The sequence below is a fragment of the Megascapheus bottae genome, chromosome 7, assembly GCF_031878675.1.
Source record: "Megascapheus bottae isolate mThoBot1 chromosome 7, mThoBot2.hap1, whole genome shotgun sequence".
Classification (NCBI taxonomy): Eukaryota; Metazoa; Chordata; class Mammalia; order Rodentia; family Geomyidae; genus Megascapheus; species Megascapheus bottae.
Window position 1 is genome coordinate 10,332,643 of NC_143515.1, and position 18,898 is coordinate 10,351,540.

Genomic DNA, 18,898 nt, shown 5'->3' on the forward strand with positions numbered 1-18,898 from the left:
TACCCATTGAGCCAAGCCCCACTTCCCATTTTCTAGAGGTTAATTGGAGATTAGTCTCAGGTCCTTTTGTGCCTGGGCTGGCTTTGAACCTTGATCCTCAGATCTCAGCCTCCTAAGTAGCTAGGATTACAAGCATGAGCCACCATACCCGGCCATCATATGATTCTTAACCTTAGTTCTAATAATATGATGTAGTATTACATTTATTGCTTTGCGAATGTTAAACCAGACTTACATCTGTGGGATAAAGCCTACTTGACCATACTGTATTATTTTTTAAATTTGTCTCTGGATTCTGTTGGCTAGTATTTTATTGAGACCTCATTATTTAAAACAGTTTTATAACAAATTGAGATTTTATGCCAAACATTAATGTATTCATTCGTTTCATAAACTCACCTGTAAAGGTTCACTGTGAGGGTTGTGTATGTTTATTATGGGTGAGAAACTGCTATTCACAGGAACTCTGGCCCCAAGGAACGGCCTTAATCGATAGGGGTTAGGAACCCCAACACCAAATACCTGTTTAAAATATGGAAAAAAAAGTGCCACCTGAGTTGTTTTCTTAAATAGCATTTTACAGGTTTGCCTGATGTAGGATAACTAGTAAATCTAATTTTGATGCAAACAATGTCAATAAACCCTTCTATTGACTAGATTGAGCCACATATCTGATTTATTTTATATATGTACATTTGGAATTATAATATATTGAAATTTGAAATGATAGGACTCCCTCATGAAATCATGGAACATAACGAAAAAAACCAGGGAGTTAAAAAGATTTTCTTACTCCAACCATGAAGATATGGATTCATGGCTTAGAAAATGTTGAAACTGGGGCCGGGAGTTTGGCCTAGTGGTTAAAGTGCTTGCCTAGCATGCATGAAGACCCGGGTTCGATTCCTCGGTACCACATATATAGAAAAAAGCCGGAAGTGGTGCTCAAGCTCAAGTGGTAGAGCTCTAGCCTTGAGAAAGTCCAAGGACAGTGCTCAGGCCCTGAGCTCAAGCCCAGGACTGGCAAAAAAAAAAAAAAAAAAAGAAAATGTTGAAACATCAAGCCCAACTCTAGGTCATGTCCATAGTGGAAAACTCAAGGCTGACTAAATACAAGTGAGCCAGATACTCAAATGACAAATTTATTAAGTATCTATGATGTGCTAGGCACAAGCACATAAGTAGCACGTAATTGAAAAGCAAACAATATAAATAAGATACCTATTCTCCTGAAATAGGAGGGATAGACTAGATACCAATCAAAAGATTAAAAGAGGTTGCTGAAGACAGTTGTTACTGCACAATCCAGTAAGAGGTGACGATGGCTAGGAGGGAGCAGTAGCAGTGAAAAGGAAAAAAGCAGACAGACCTGAGATACACCTAGGAGGGAGACTTAGAGAAGGATTATATAGACATGGTAAAGGTCCTTAATAGTGCATGAGAACAAATTAACCATGACCCTAGTCTCACTGGAACTACTAGGGTGTGCTAAGGAAGACTTCATAGACCTCTATTCCTATAACAATCTTTTTGTTTACTCAGCAAGTGTATGCTAAATGGATGTCACCTACGCCTAGAGGTATAACTCAGTGGTAGAACATTTGCTTAGCAGGCATGAGACCATATGTTTGATCCCCAACAGTTCAAAAAACGAAGCAAAACCTATTTTAAGATCCTAAGCTCATCTTTGAATTGAATAAGGAGATTGACAGTGAGCATAAAAATATTCTAATTCCTTTTAACATAATTCCCAAAGTTTTTGAAATGAGTTCTTAAAAGGCTGTCACAAAAGTCAGTGATAATGAGTATAAAATAAATGAAAGTTCAAATTCTGGTTCTTACCTGGTAAGTAAACACCCCATGATTAGATGTGTTAATAAATAAAGTATTTTCTACATTTCCTACTACTCTTGCAAGAAAAACTACATCAAATGATGTATTTCCTCCTGGAAGAATTTTCTGAAAAAGAAAAGCAACAAAATTATATTGGTAACAACAACAAAAATCACCAAGATTAGACTGCTGAAGTTCTCGAAAACAAATATCTTAGAATCAATTTAATAAACTAGGTTATTTCTTTTAAAGGCTTAAGCTTTAACTGTTATATAATGTGAAACTATTGTGCAAATGATAAAATATTATTTTCGTATTAAATATTTATAATATTTTTGCCCATTATCAGCCTACAGCCCTATACAACAGATAATTCCTATGGGTTCTATCATTCAATAATCACTGGGTTGGAACAAAGCATTTAATCACAGACAGTTCCTTGATGGGACAATCATGGGACCTGGGCAGGAGCTGGACCTTTCATATGGGTGTACTATTCAGCAGTAGTTTCTATTTTGCCAAAGAATAAATTCAGACCTCTCTATTTCTGCCATTCATTGACACAAATATAAAATGTTCCTATAACTCAAATTGGGAAAGAAGGCTAGGGAAGTATGTGTAAGGAGCTTATTTATATTATCTTGTGCAGATTAAGAATACTACAGTGAGTGAAGTAAATTTTTGTAACAATACAGGAGTGCTGCTTTACAAAATTCAAGACTGAAACATCAATTCTGCTGCAATAAAGCTTTAAAATGCATTTAGTATGTCAAGCCATAAATCCCTCTTATATTTCTCTCTGTGGCTAGTACTCTAAAATGCTATAAATTATATATTAAAACATATAGAATACAGCATTTAGACTTTCCCACCTTAGGATCAAGTGGGAAGAAACATTTTTCCTGTATTATTAGTGACAAAAGCAAAAAGTAAAATAAGATAACGAAGGTTTTTTTTAACCTATCACACAGATTAGCAAGTAGCAAAAAATATAAGGAAAACAAAACACGTCCAAGATGGTAGAAAATGAAAAGAGGGTAAGGCTACCATATAGGAAAGTAAAAAGAATTCAGTCAAAAATATCTCACTGATTAAGACTGCATGTGGGTTCACATCTAAGTATAAAACACTTAGAAGCTGAAAGCACTAGGTAGAAGTTATAACTGAGCCAGAATTTAATAACAGAATTGCATATGTAAATCTCCAAGTAGTTTGGAATTAAACAACCCACTTCAAATAATCTACTGATCTACAAGTAGTCACAAGAGAAATTCTAAAATATTTTTGGATTTGAAATAAAAATACATCATCTTCTAAGATCTCTTTAAACGTAATTATTATGCTTCTTTTCACTGTTGCAAAAGTCACCCAAAGCCTGAGTAAATATCTATTAGTCAAAGAAATTGCCTAGCACTTCAGTACTCAATACACATTTGTTAAATTAATGTTTCTTATTTTTATATAGGCATCAAATAACAAAACTGTGTTTTGTTTTATTTTTGGTTTTGTTTTTTTGCTAGTCCTGGGGCTTGAGCTCAGGGCCAGGGCACTGTCCTCAGGTTTTCTCAAGGCTAGTGTTCTACCACTTAAGCCACAACACTACTTCTGTTTATTTCTGTATATGTGGTACCAAGGAATCAAACCCAAGGTATGCTAGGCAAGCATTTCCACTAGGTCACATTCCCAGCCAGTAAAACTTTTAAATTATATTTTCTTACATGTTCTATACTGCTGAAGTAATAAGTGCTTGTTGCACTTAAATAATACAATATAAAATATGCAAAAAAGTAATATCCTCAAGCCTTTCCCTTCTCAGGTCAGCCAGTTAACCTGGTAGATCTACCTGTAACTTATTTTGGTTCTTATTAATAATCCACCATCCACAAAGAACACAGATTTTTTTTTTTTTCTTTCTGGGTCATGGGGCTTGAACTCTGGTCTGGGCGCTATCCTGAGCTCTTCAGCTCAAGGCTACCACACTACCCTTGAGCCAAGCCCCCACTTTCTCTTTTCTAGAGGTTGATTGGAGATAAGAGTCTTGGGTCCTTTTGTGCCCGGGTTGGCTTTGATCTTTGAACCTTGATCCTCAGATCTCAGCCTCCTTGAGTAGCTAGGATTACAGGTGTGAGACACTGTGCCCAGCTTCCACACAGATTTTTGCATTTTACAAAATGGCATTACATTCTCCTCTGCAATGTGCTTTACTTACATAACACCTATATTACATAATATCCCATATGAATAGAGAGGACCTATTTCATTCTATTTATTATATCCCATATGTGCAACATCACAGTTTTTTCAATTCCCAATAAAATGTAGAGATAACAGGGTTGAAACTAAAATAGAATATATGATGCCTAGGTACCTATAGCTAACTAACTAACAACATTCATTAGTGTCTTTCAATCCCTGGGGAGGGAAATGGGAACAAAAACATGAGAAGGGGTATCAAAGTGTGAGAAGTAATGCATCTACTATCTGGTGAATATAACTGTAACCCCTTCATACATTACAATAATTATAAAAAAAGAAAATAAATAGAATGAAACATTTAAGTTTTAGCCATAGCCTGAAATAAATTTCCAAACAAAAAATTAGAAAAAACTTTAAGAAGTTTGAAGTGAGAAAAACATAAATTATCTCCTTTCTTTACCATGTGTGTAAGGCATCTCATTTTCACAATCGAAGCAGTTAAATTTTGACTTATAATTATTAAGAATTTTTATTCTTTAATGCAAAATGAATATTGAATATACAATCTAGCCATGAAACAGGAATAGGTTTAAGTTGCAGCCTTAACATTACATAACTCTAATCACAATTGGATAACTACATATAACTGATAGTTAACTATAAATAAATATGTAAATACAAAAATTATAGAGAAATAAAATGTTACACAACCATATTTTCTACATCTCATTACATTCCTTGTCTTAGTTTTCAGGTGCTATTAATGTCAGTCAGAACTTTAACAAGAGAAATGTATTAAAATACAGTGATGGTAATATAACACTTTTCATTTTAAATAAAAATCATACTTTTTTATTTAATGTAGAAATTGTATCTGTTAAATGGGTGCGGTGGCTCATGGCTGTACTCCTAGCTACTCAGGAGGCTGAGATCTGAGGATCATGGTTTACAAAGCCAGCCTGGGCACTAAAGATTGTGAGACTCATATCTTCAATTAGCCACTAGAAAACAGGAAGTAGGGCTGTGGCTCAAGGGGAGGGCGGTAGCCTTGCGTTGAAGAGTCTTGGGACAGCACCTAGGCTCAGAGTTCAAGGCCCATGACCACAAAAAAAAAAAAAAGTATCTGTTAATAATTAACAAGTTCATGAATTACAGGCAGTATTTTATTGTTATAAGATCTGACTGGGGGTGGGTTCTAAGGATTATAGAGGCAATTAAAATTAGAATGTATGTACAGAAAAGTTTTGCCCTCCTGGACATGAGAAACATTAATCATTTCCTCCCCACAAAGACCCTTAAAAGCAAAAAACTGAGGTGAAGGAGAAATTAAGTATCTCATTTCTCTCCCTCTTCTTTTCCCACTTCTGGAGCTTCTGCACATAGTATCTTACTGTAGGGAAAGATGGATAGCACAAGGATGAAAAAAAAGCAGGGTTATTTCCTTTATGAACAATTAGGTGTAGATTTTGATAGGTTTAATTATTTTCACTGTTTAATTCTACCTTCTATAAGCAGAAAATAGATTCATTGTTAACTTTTAAAAAATTACATGTACATTTATTTTTAAGGTGTTTTCAGAAATACTACTCTCTGAAAAAAAAATCCTTCCATAAAATAGGTCTCTAGGAGAATCTCATCCAGAAATGTCAAACAGGTTGTCTTTATGTTTTCTGGCTCACACTATCTTTTAAAAACGGAGTCCATTTTCAATGTGTAAAAATTTATGAGAAACACAGAAATTTCTTATCCCTGACTCTTCTTGAAAACTCAAGAGCTGCACAAAGGCCTATACTCCCACAATGCAGGGACTGATTGAAGCCAAGTGGGGCTGATCCCTTTTGATGAACCATATGCTCTCCAGAGTACCCCTCATTTATACCATCTATCCAGCCCAGCAAGAAATCTGTACTTGCAACTCTTGTTGTAGTCTCTGTATTACGAAATCAGAAAAAATGATGGCCACTAACCCAGATGAAGGTGTTTAGAAACACCATCATTTGAATTAACAAAGTAAGTTAAAAGCAAAAAAGAAAATGTGTAGTTGGGTCATGAGCTATTTTTGCATTATTAACATTTTTGCTTGACCAATATGTCTGCACACTGTAACAACTTAATGTATCTTTTAGGTAGCAACAAAAAATAACTTGAAAGTATTTGAAGAATTATTTTGAAAGGTGATATTTTCCCTAAGTTCCACAAAACTAATTGAAACGTTTTTATTACCATAAGCAGTATACTAATTCTATTACTATTTATTTATGAAATACTGTTTTTTGGTAGTACCCACGTTTGAACTCAGGGCCTCATACTTGCTAAGCTGGTTCTCAACCATTTGAGACACACTAGCCTGGCTTTTTAAAAAGCTGAATGTTGTGAAGAAGGAACATAGTAAATTTTTGCCTAGTCTGGTGAGATCCTCCAGATCTCAGCATGCTGAACAGCTAGGTTTGTAAGGTACTTATAAAATAAATTTAAAGAAAAAGAGAACAAAAATGAACTCTGTCATTTTTTTTAAAGATGCTACCTCCTAACAAGATATGAAAAAAAACTTGAGCAAAGACAAGTGTAAAAACGTAAGAATGATATAAAAAAATTGTCTTTATCCTATTCCTTAAAAGGAGTGAAAGCCATGGGAAGATGAAATTACTTTCATTCATTTATTTCCCTATTAAGAGTTTTCATGGTGATAATTTTGTGTGTGTGTGTGTGTGTGCATGCACTTGCTCACTAGTCCTGGGGCTTGAACTCAGAAGGCATTGCCTTTGAGCATTATTGCTCATAACCAGTGCCCAACCACTTGAGCTATTGTTCTACTTCCAGCTTTTTGGTGATTAATTGGAGATAAAAGTCTCACCAACTTTTCTGCCCTGGCTGGCTTCAAATCTTGATCTTCAAATCTCAGTATCCTGAGTAGCTAGGATTACAGGTGTGAGCCACTTATACCCAGTTTATTAGTTTTTACTTAGTTTAGAAACCTACACATTAAAGCTTAACATATTCTCCGAAGTTCAAAACTGATTTATTTATCCACTTAACAATTCTGTTCAGAGAAAAGTTCTTTTAAATACAAGTTCACATACTACCTACAAAAATTACAAGTAAAAACATAAGATGATACTTATGGTACATAGAACCCTAAAAATGTCTTTTAGGATTTCCTGTCCTGAGACTGACTTTGAAGAAGAACTATACTTGTGGTAAAAGGGCTTTGGCAGATATAATCAAGGTTAGAAATCAGCTTAGAAAAGGAAACCATCTCGGTGGTTCTGATGCAATTCATGCCTTTACTACAAGAGGCAACTAGAGAGATGTAAAAAGCATAAAGGGAAATGATCGAGGAGCTCAATGGATGTGTCAAGCTGAGAGGTCCTGGCTGATGACAACAAAATAGGAGTTTCAGCCTACAATCACAAAGAACTTTATGCAAACAACTTGAATAAATGGAAGTAAAGATTCCCTCATGACGTCCCAATTTTGCCCTATGATATGATGAATAAAGCAACTCTCTGGATCTACAACTACCAAGTTTATGGTGACTTATTATTTGGCAACAGAAAAACGAACATAAATCTGTAGAGCTGCCTATTAAGAAGGAATGAAAAACAATTGGCTATAAGAATGCTGCATTTGGGGAAGAGAAAAGGGGGAAAAAAAGAATGCTGCATTTTTCAGAGTGTTTAAGATTCCTTACTAATTTGTTAGCAAGTTTCATGATAAGAAAAATGTGTTTAAGGGTATAAGTAGTAATTCTTAAGAAATGGGACAGGACTGGGATTGTGGCTCCAGATATAGAACATCTGCTAAAGCAAGCACAAAGACCTGAGTTCAATCTCTAGTACCACCAGGTTGTGGGAGGGGGCAAACTGAAATTTAAGAACTATTTAAACCAAATTCTAATTATAGCAAGATGAACATTATTTATTAATGAAAACTGAAAATTTTAATTTCACATTCAGAAGAAATAATTTGAAGCAGAGAAACTTACCCTATTTTGAAAAAATGATGCATGAAAATGTGATGTTGTAGCAGATATTGATACTAAAGTAATAGTTTCTTCAGAACTAGGATTATGTAAGTAGACTTTTTCCATTTTTGGCATCCCAACTGGCCTACAAAAACAAAATTAAGAATGTCACAAATACTTCAAATATCAATCTTGTTATTAATATATTGTTAAAAATTAAACATCAAAATTATTAAATTCACTTTCAAGCATATTACTTATCAAATTGATTTATATGTAAAATTACACAAAATACATTTAGTCGCTCACTATAATATATATGCATGAGTATATGCATGAAATACATGTACATGAAATACATATGTATTTTTTTTCTTTTTTTTTTTTTGCCAATCCTGGGGCTTGAACTCAGGACCGGAATACTGTCCTTGAGCTTTTTCCTCAAGGCCAGCACTCTGCCACTTGAGCTACAGCACCACTTCTGGCTTTTTCTATGTATATGGTACCAAGGAATCGAACCTGGTCTTCGTGCATGCTAGGCAAGCACTCTACCATTAGGCCAAACTCCTGGCCCTGTAGCGTCTCACTATGTTCCCAGGCTGACCACACACATACCAACAACAAACATTCTTTCACAATCTGATGATCCCTAACTCCCTAGGTTTTCATAATGGAAACCTTTCACTTAAGTCAGGCTAGTTCTATCTTCTGTACTAAATTCTAAATTCTTAGTTTCAAATTCAAAGACAGCCTTTTAATAAAGTCATCTACCAAAGCAACCCTTTTATTTCACATTCAATTTTTTTATTTTGATGTATAGAAGGGTTAAAGTTATTCACATTAAATTTTTTAAAAATTATCTTTAAGTAGTTGTACAAAGGCGCTTCCATTTAGGAAAATAATTTGTGAATGTAATATATCTTGATCAACGTCCCACCTTTCAATATTCTTATCCATCTTTCCCCTATCTACCCTTTTCTTCACTCTTCTTAATTGTGCAGGATACACACTGGATTCTTGATTATATTCTCCCCCTTTTCTCCTCTTCATTAGTCCACACTTTTTGGAATTTTATGTTTTATATTAAGTCTAAGGTTTGTGTCTAAACTTTAAATTCTAAACAATTTCTAGGCAGAACCAGAATCCCCTTTCCCCTTCTCTTTCAAGAAGTTCTGCTTCCACCCTTTCTTTTTTTCAATCCAGTTTGCTTCTAATTTATGACTTGGCAAAGTTGAAAAAGCAGTGAACAGCTGCTAATTTTCAGTAGCTTAAGGAAATGAGTCAGGGGTTTTGGGTTCTTTCAAAGATGGTGAATTAGGACACGCTGGTTTTCCTGCTACTCCTACCTAATCCCCAACAACAATGCTTGGAAAATTTAGAACTGAGAGGGAGGTATTGATTCTAAGAAATAACCAAAAATGAATAGGGAAGCCAAAGCTGCCTTTAGCTGGCAGTGGGTGGAAGTGATGGGCAAAGAGCAGGCAGAGATAACAGTAAAAGACTAGGGTGAAGGAAGGTTTCCAAACTGTTCTATCTTCACTTCCTTCCTTGTTTGCTTAAGAGCCGGATCCTCTTCTGCTCAGAAGAGTAGAAAAGCTAGCAGGAGTAAGGAGGCAATGATTGGAGCCTCAACGTGCAGCACCAACTCTCCAGAGCAAAAGACTAGACCATATCCAGAGTTTTGACTTTCTAGGAGGATGCCTGGGACATATTTCTAGCTTGCCTGAATCCAGAGGACACTGAGGACAAAAGTGACAGTTTGGATCAATAACCTATGTACATAAATCATACAGTACATTGAGGCACAGGTAACAAGTTGCAGAAAAAGAACACTCTCAACATTTGTGCAATTTTTAATATGTTTAAAATATTTCAAATTAAAAAAACCCAGAGCAAGTTAAAAGACTATGCAAATGTAGTACAACTGTAAAGAAAATCTAAAATTGCTAGAATAATGCACATCTGCAATCTCAACAACTCTGAGGGTACAGTCAGTAGATACCATGTTTGAGTGTAGCATGGGGAAAGTTGGCAAACTCTGCCTCACAAAAAGCAAAAGCAAAACAAAAATACCCCCAAAAAATCTCTAAATGGGCTAGAGGCATGGCTCAAGTGGTAGAAAAGCCTAGCATGGGTGAGGTTTTGGGTTCAATCCTCAGTGTGCTGAGGGGAAAAAAGGAAGAAGGGAGGGAAAGAGGACAAAAACACTAGAAGGGTTATGAGTGTTCAAGAAGTAATGTACCCACTACCTAATGAATGTAACTGTAACCCCTCTATATGGTACCCTGACAATTAAATACAATGAAAGACAAGGGGGAAAAAGAAGAAAAAAATTCAAGACAGTGGCTAAGGAAGAAACAATCTGACTAGGGAGGTTCATATATCAATGTCTGTGTTCTGAGAAGCTCTTTCTAAGGTGCGTGGTAGATATACAACTGTATGTCTTGTATATTACACACACACACACACACACACACACACACACACACACACGTAATGTTACAAAAAAGAAAGAAATGGAAAACTCTGGAAAATAATACTTTTTTGTAATTGTTTACCGCCATTGAAAAATGCAACAAAGCATCATCAATATTTGCTTTTTTCTGAAATTTAGAAGGACCAAATGTCAAAAAGATGGCTTTGCTAGTCAACTAGGTCCTTGAGGTCAATATATTGAAACAGAGTGCTACATTTGACACCAGCATTATTATCTAATTATCAAGGCCAAATCTTGTCTAGTCAGTGTTATGGTCCCTCAATAGTCCAACCTGGAAAAAATATGCTAGCCAATGTTATTTAAGAACAGAATATTAGAGCTGGAAGTTTGGCCTAGTGGTAGTGTGCTTGCCTAGCATGCACCTCCTCAGGAGGTGGTGCTGAGGCTCAAGTGGTAGAACTCTAGCCTTGAAAAAGACCAAGGACAGTGCTCTGGCCCTGAGTTCAAAGCCCAGAACTGGCGCCAAAAAAAAAAAAAAAAAAAAAAAAGAATATTAAGGACGGGGCCGGGAGTTTGGCCTAGTGGTTAAAGTGCTTGCCTAGCATGCATGAAGACCCGGGTTCGATTCCTCGTTACCACATATAGAAAAAAGCTGGAAGTGGTGCTGAGGCTCAAGTGGTAGAGCTCTAGCCTTGAGAAAGTCCAAGGACAGTGCTCAGGCCCTGAGCTCAAGCCCAGGACTAGCAAAAAAAAAAAATATATTAAGGAAACCTGTGATATGACCATTATAATCAATAAAATAGAAATTTTAGTCTCACTCCTTATGAAAACTTCTGTATCTTGCACATTTGAATTTCATCTTTCACCATCTTTTCCTCTTTCTGAGTAAAAATCTTTGAAGTAACAAGTTAGTCAGAATTTTATGTACTCAGCCTGAGTTTTGATGTGGTCACATATTTTACTTTATTTTCAAATTCTCTATCATCTAAATCAAATTCGAATGAACCAGTATTTGCTTCATCTATAGTTGAGATGAATTTTGAACCTAACACTTACCTATTTTTCCTGGAATGGAATAATTTCTTTCCACATTACTAATATTATATGCACAGGGTCCAAAAACTGATATGTAACTCACAACTGTACTTTTTTTTTCTTGTACTGAACTTTCAAGTCAAGGCTTTATGATTGCTCAGCTGACACCATGTCTCCAGGGTAGCCTTTTCTGGTTATTTTGTAGATGGAATCTTGAGGACTTTTCTGCCCCAGCTGGCACTGAACCATAATCTTCTAGATCGCAGACTACTAAAGAGCTAGGATTATACCCATGAACCATCAGTGCTCTGTTATTATCTATGTTTTTAGTAACAGTCTGAGTTGCTTTATTTTGTACACCATTTGAAAATTTCTGTGAATTTGATTAACACTAATAAATCAAGACAGTTGTTTTCTAAATTATACTAATTTCATTTACTAAAGTATTTTTCTAATTTGTCGACATTATTTAATAATGTACATTAATAGTACAAATAAATTTCATTATGCTATTTCCATAATGCATGTAATTTACTTAAATCAAATTCACCCCTCTATTATTTTCTGAGAACTTCTTCATAATGCTGATGCTCATTATTGCTGAAGTAGATGGATTGATACCCCTTAAGGCCCAGGTCAAATCATGTTTTCTGAGAGCAGCCAAGGCCACTATCTGGCAGGAGTGGGAGAGAGACAACCTCCCTTCAAGTTTCTCACAGAGAGCTGATAACCTTGCCCCATCAGTAGTCACTAGGAAGGCTTTTCTCACATTGCCTCAGAGTGGAGACTCCACAAAGTTTGTCTTATGCAGTGAAGTGGAAACTTGGCTAAAATATTTTCATGGTTTATTGCCCAGCTATCATGAAGTCGCCATAATTCTATGACTTAATAGTCTACCTACTGGCCAGGAGTAGTGAGCCCGAGCTTAGGCCCTGAGACACTGACAAAGTGGGTATCTAGAGGTTTACAAGGGAACATTTGGGAGTTGGGACAAAGAAGCTGAGTGTCCTCTAAACTTTTCAAACCAAGACATTCCTGATGAATTCCTTCTGTCTTTGGTGGAGTCTAGATTCCTTAATCAAGTGGTTTAGAAAAAAAAAATTAGGGAAGTGGCACTGCGGCTCTAGAGGTAGAGCAGTAGTCTTGAGCTGAAGAGCTCATGGACAGTGTGCAGGACCAAAATTCAAACCCCACAACCAACAAAACAAAAATAGAAACAAAAACAATTAGGGAAGTAGGAGGAGACCCAGTTGGGATCTCAAACTATGATCCAGATTCTTAAGGGATAAGCTATATACATATAACACAGTGTATTAGATAAAGTTTTCTCACTTAAGCTTTATACAGACATGCCAGTAGGATAATAGTACATTCAAATAGCATACAGGAATTAATTATGTAATTTCTTTTAAAAGGTTTCTCTTGCCAGGTATGGTGGTTCACACATTTAGTCCTAACTACTTAGAAGGCTGAGATTGGGAACAGGACTAGCCTAGTCTGACAACTTCTCTACACACAGCTGGGTGCAGTTGTGCAAATCCGTCATCCTAAGCTGTGTGGAAAGTTGGTAGTGAGATCGTGGTTCTAGGGCAGCCTAGACAGAGAAGTACATGAAACTCCATCTCAGTGGAAAGATACATGTGATTGCACACATCTGTTTTCTGAGCTGTAATAGGAAGCCTAAAAATAGGTGAAGTCCTGACATGACCCTAGGCTTCAAGAATTAAGATCTTATCTCAAAAATAACCGGCACAAAACCAGGGTGGAAGACATGGTACAGCACTACAGGACTTTCCTACTAAGCCCTGTTTCAAACACTAGTATTACTAATTAAAAAAAAATATTCTTTCTTTGAAGTTCAAATAAACTACAGGCTAACTGACAAACAGTGAGCCATTTCCTTATTAACTTGATCTTGATTTTTCTTGTGTAATGTTACTGCAACCAATATGTACTTTGCTAGAACAAGCTGGAGATGATCTATAGCATGAGAGGGCACAAGAAGGTAAGCCCAGAGGTTGCAGGAGCCTGGAAGCAAGGGATCAGAGACTTGATTCCCAATGATATCGAAGCTGGCCTTACTCTTTCTTCAAGGAATCAGCAAGGAAAAGCCTTGAGCCATATATGATAGGAATGAACACTTACTCAAAGAAGAGTAATCTATGTTGTTCAAAAAAATCTGAACCAAGTATGGTGCAATGAGAACAGGAGAGATGTTAGGAGGTTCTAAGCAGGCAATCTTAGAAATACATGCTCACACAAAACATATTCTAAGTATTCTACGTAACAGGAAGCAGAAGATACAATGGAAGGAATACACCACCTCCTTGGTTCAGTGATGATATAAGTGGACTCTGGACAGTGGAAAGTACATGAATATAATACATTCAATTACCTATGCGACGAATTACCACAAACTTAGTGACTTCAAGAGATACCTGCTTATTATTCTAAAATAATGGCTGATTTATCTGCTCAGGGCCTCATAGGCTTCTGTCTCAAGTTGTAAGCAAGCTTATTCTCCTGAAACTCAAAATCCTTTTCTAAAATCATATAGGTTGTTGGCAAAATAAAATTAAACTCCATATAGCAGCCTTTTATTTTCCAAGATCAGCATATAGAAATTCCTTGGTGAGTTGTCTTTGGTGGTAGACATCTTGAAGGTTTGAGGAGAGCCTAGGCTATCTTAAAAGATGACAGAAAGACATGGTCTTGGAGATATAAGCATAACTACATAGACATAAAAATCTACTACAGGGGGCCGGGAGTTTGGCCTAGTGGTAGAGTGCTTGCCTGGCATGCACGAAGACCCGGGTTCGATTCCTTGGTACCACATACATAGAAAAAAAGCTGGAAGTGGTGTGAGGCTCAAGTGGTACAGCTCTAGCCTTGAGAAAGTCCAAGGACAGTGCTCAGGCCCTGAGCTCAAGCCCAGGACTGGCAAAAAAAAAAAAAATTCTACGATAGGCTATTTACTCTATAGACATAATGTTTCATTACATATATTAATATGTATCTATGACATATAAACCCTCAGCTTAATTTTTACTTATTTTCTAAAATCTATGTGCCAGTGATTGTATACAGATTCCCTCTTGAATACTTGTTTGTTAAACATGGCATTTGAAATATGATGTAAAAATCAATGTTAATAAAATCTTAAAAAAAATACAGAAAGGCCAGGCACAGTGGCTCACGCCTGTAATCCTAGCTACTCAGGAGGCTGAGATCTGAGGATCACGGTTCAAAGCCAGCCCAGGCACTAAAGAACGTGAGACTCTTATCTCCAATTAATCACTAGAAAATGGGAAGTGAGGCTGTGGCTCAAAGGGTAGGGTGTAGCCTTGAGCTGAAGAGCTCTGGGATAGCGCCCAAGCGGAGTTCAAGCCCCATGACCCACCAAAAATCCAACCAAACAACAGAAAGACCCCTCTGCATTAGCTATAGCCAGACTTAAAAGGCTCAGGTCCCATCCATCTAGAATATCTCCTTATTAAAGCTGAACTGACTTTGGAACCTTAATTATACTTTCAAAATTTTTTACAGCGACATCCAGATGAACATTTAATAATAGGAAGAGGTGTATGTAGGTATGTATATTAGAGCCCTGAAATGGCCTAATCTTAGAATCCTGACTACTATAAGAAGGTTGACCTGTGTGTGACCCGGTTGGCTGGGCAAATAAAAAATAAAACAAAGATGTCCAGGCACCTGTCAGTGCAGGTACTGTTTGTTTCCATTACTGGCTGCTCCAAAGGCAGAAGAAGGGCCAGAGGGACGGTGTGAAGGATTTATAGATGAAGCAGGCTGAAGCAAGTAGACAGCTGTTCTCTGCTGCTTGCTGCAGAATGAATAACTATTCATATTCTAAGGATTAAACAGTTTATTGTTGGCAGATAGCAAGTAGTACTGGTGCCCCTTCACTTTCTACCTCACATTCTGCAAGCCAATTAAAAACCTCACTCTCTCAGAGCCAGTGAGAAGTTCAATGTCATTTAAGACTCCCTTCTTTCAACTTCCGTGCCCACATCCAACCACAATAAAAGGCAAGCCTTTTTTTCAGATATGCTTGGGAACCTGTCATGGTCTCTCTGGGGAACTTCAGTATATGGGTATAGGCGGTCTCCAACTTATGATTACTCTACTGAGGATTTTTTAACTTTGTGATTGTGATTTTTAACTTCTGTGATAATATATATTTAGTAGAAATTGTACCTGAAAGTTGATCTTTGGCTAAGCTACTGCTACATGGTCTGATCTTCTCTTATGATGTTGGGCAATGGCATCAGCCACAACTGTAAATTAGCTACTTATCAGCCATATAATTGTGAGGGGTAACAACTGATACTTTATGTGTGCTGTATGGTGTGTGTGCTCTAAATACAGCTATTTAATAAGAGTTCATGAGTTATCTGTAGGTTATTACCCAATTGGTTCTGTTAGATGATTTGCCTATGGTTATGGAGACTAATATACATGTTCTGCACATGTCTGAAGAAGGCCAAATTGGACTGGGAATGTAGCTCACTGACAGGTTATGTGCTTAGTATGACAAAACTCCAAGTTCAATCTTAAGCAACAAAAATAACACAAACAACAAACAAAAAAAAAGGAAAAACAAAGAAAAAGAGGTCAAGCTAAGCTACAATGTGCAATAGAAACACATGTGCTTCAATTTAATAGTTTTTTAACTTATGATGGGTTTATTATAAAGTAACTCCATCCTAAACTTGAGAGCTTCTAACCAGCAAAAAGTTCAAAGTAGAGCTGTGGCTCGAGTGGTAGAGCACTAGCTTTGAGTACAAAAGCTCTGGGATAGCACCCAGGCCTTGAGTTGAAGTCCCAGAACCAGCACAAAAACAAGTACCCTTTTCTCCCCTTAAAAAAAAAAAAAAAGCCAAACAAACCAACACAAACAAAAAAGGCAGGCCAGTGTAGAATGCTTTCTTAGCAAATTTAAGGTCTTGGGTTCGATGCCCAGTACTGGGGGGTCGGGTAGCCAGATGTAGTGGTGTATGATTATTATCTTAGCTACCAGGAAATCTAACATGGCTAGGTGTATACCTGCGTTGGAAGTAAGATCTTATATCAAAAATAATGAGCAAAAATCAGGGCTGAAGGCATGATTCAGCAGAAAATGCCTGTGTAGCGAGCCCTTAGAATGGGGCTCAAACCCCAGTATTGCAAAAAACAAAAACCTTTTAATATGGGAGATTCTCAAGGTTCAGATAACCTGCTCAGAGTTGAGGAAAACCAGTGACTTCAGAAAATGGTAATTCTACACAAATGTGAAGGGCTTGAAGATAATCAACATTCGTCTTAAAGGCAACAGGAAACCATTAAACAATTTTGTGGGGAGGTAAGTTAGGTAAGAAATGACAGAATCAGAATTTAATATTAACAAGACCTTTCACCAGGCACAGGGAGCTCACATCTGTAGTCCCAGTAATTCAAGCAGCTGAGATTGAAAGCATGTGGCTCAAGGCCAGCATAGCCAGAAATATCCAAGAGACTCAACCTCTAAATTAATCAGTAAAGAGTTTACTACTTGACGGAGTGCCAGAGTAGCAGGTGTGAAGTCCTGAGTTATTCATAGCTATTTCTGAGATAGGGTTTTGATTCCTGCTGGGTACATACCTGGATTGGGATCTGACTGCTTGACTCTTTGTCACTGTTGGAATGGCAGGTGTGTGATAGCACATCCAGCTTTTCTGTGCAGATTTTTCTCTGCCTTAGGTTGTCTGGAACCTCAGTCTTTCCAATCTCAGCTTTCCATATAATTTAGGATAAATATGAAGCACTGTGTTATGGGCTGAGAAATTCTGTCCAGGTTGGCCTTAAACTGTGATCTTCCCATTTTTCAGCTTTCTAAGTAGTTAGGATTACAGGCATGAACCATGGGAACCCAGTTGTACTGAAGAATGTAATATTATTTAAAAAAATAGCATTGGGCAGGAAGTGTAGTCTACTGGTAGAATGCTTGCCTAGCATGCACAAAGACCTGGGTTCGATTCTTCGGTACCACATATATAGAAAAAGCTCAAGTGGTAGAGCATTAGCCTTTAGGAATGTGCAATAACAGTGCTCAGGCCCAAGTTCAAAGCCCAGGACTGGCAAAACAACTATAACAACAAACAACAACAACAACAAAAAAAACCCTTATCATTCATTTAGGAAAGAATAGGAATGTTTGGAGATATAAAAGAACTAATGGAGGAATAAATTTCAATCAACTAACAAGCTTTATATGAGACCACAACTGAACCCCCTAACTTTAAGAGGATATATCTTTAAAACATCTGATTTCCTTTTGCAACCAGCCACTGAGAATTATTCCTCTCCCCACCACCTCTTCTACTAAAGCAAAGCTCCAGCCTTGCTTTTTTTGTTTCCCTGGCTTTTTTTTTTTTTTTTTTGCCTGTGTTGTCTTCCAATCTTAACTTTCTAGATCTCAGCTCCTGAAATGCTGGATTATAAGTGTGAGCCACCAATGCCCAGATATTTTCTGCAGTGAAATGTAATTTTACTTTACTTTTCTTTTTTTTTTTTTGCCAGTCCTGGGCTTGAGCTCAGGGCCTGAGCACTGTCCTTGGACTTTCTCAAGGCTAGAGCTCTACCACTTGAGCCTCAGCACCACTTCTGGCTTTTTTCTATGTATGTGGTACCAAGGAATCGAACCCGGGTCTTCATGCATGCTAGGCAAGCACTTTAACCACTAGGCCAAACTCCCGGCCCGTAATTTTACTTTTCTTTGTTCTGCAAAATTTTTTTAAATGGCAGGGGATGTAGCTCAGAAGTAGAGTACTTACCTAGCATGTAAAAGGCCCTGAATTTGATCTCCAGCATCAAATAAAACAAAACAAGAAGTCCCTTATGACTTAAAACTACTTTCTAAAACTACATTCAGGTTCTAAAGAAGAACCTCAGGTCTTTTGCTAAGCAAATGCTTCCAATTATAGCTTTGCTTTTTTTTTTTTTTTTTGGAGAAACAAGGGTTTAGGAATCTTTATGTTTATAAGGCGGCTCTATCATACCAACTTGGCTGAGCTGACATAAAAGTTCCCAGAATTTTTTCTAATACATTTCTGCTTAGTGTAACCTACAAATGAGATTCTCTTGTGAGAGATGGAAGATAGAAGGGAGGCAGAAGCTATTTTGTACCACACATACTTTCTTCCAGTAATTTGAACATTAATCTATATGCTGTTGGGAAGGATTTTTTAAAATGTGTATACAATATAATAGTTATTTTTGTTCCTTTTATATTTCCATTCATTGAATGCAATAAATGGTTAAAGCAAAATAAAATTATAGTGATGGAATTATAATTTGTAGCATTTAACATTTATAACATGTATTTAATGACAATAGTAGCAAGAATTGGGGTTACATGGAAAAATAGAAAATTCCCATAGGTGTGTTAAATTCTTTAT

At 36.8% G+C, this 18,898-nt stretch overlaps 1 protein-coding gene across 2 annotated transcripts in view; it reads right to left on the bottom strand.

Moving 5' to 3' along the window:
- Positions 1-18,898, bottom strand: part of Tmem131 (transmembrane protein 131) — a 159,444-nt gene that overhangs the window by 79,784 nt on the left and 60,762 nt on the right. For both annotated transcript variants that reach the window (XM_090336457.1, XM_090336456.1), the window contains exons 5-7: positions 8,015-8,138; positions 1,843-1,959; positions 400-522 (exon numbers count right to left, since the gene is read on the bottom strand). In XM_090336457.1, the coding sequence (XP_090192583.1) occupies positions 400-522; positions 1,843-1,959; positions 8,015-8,138 (364 nt within the window). The remainder of the gene's footprint in view (positions 1-399; positions 523-1,842; positions 1,960-8,014; positions 8,139-18,898) is intronic.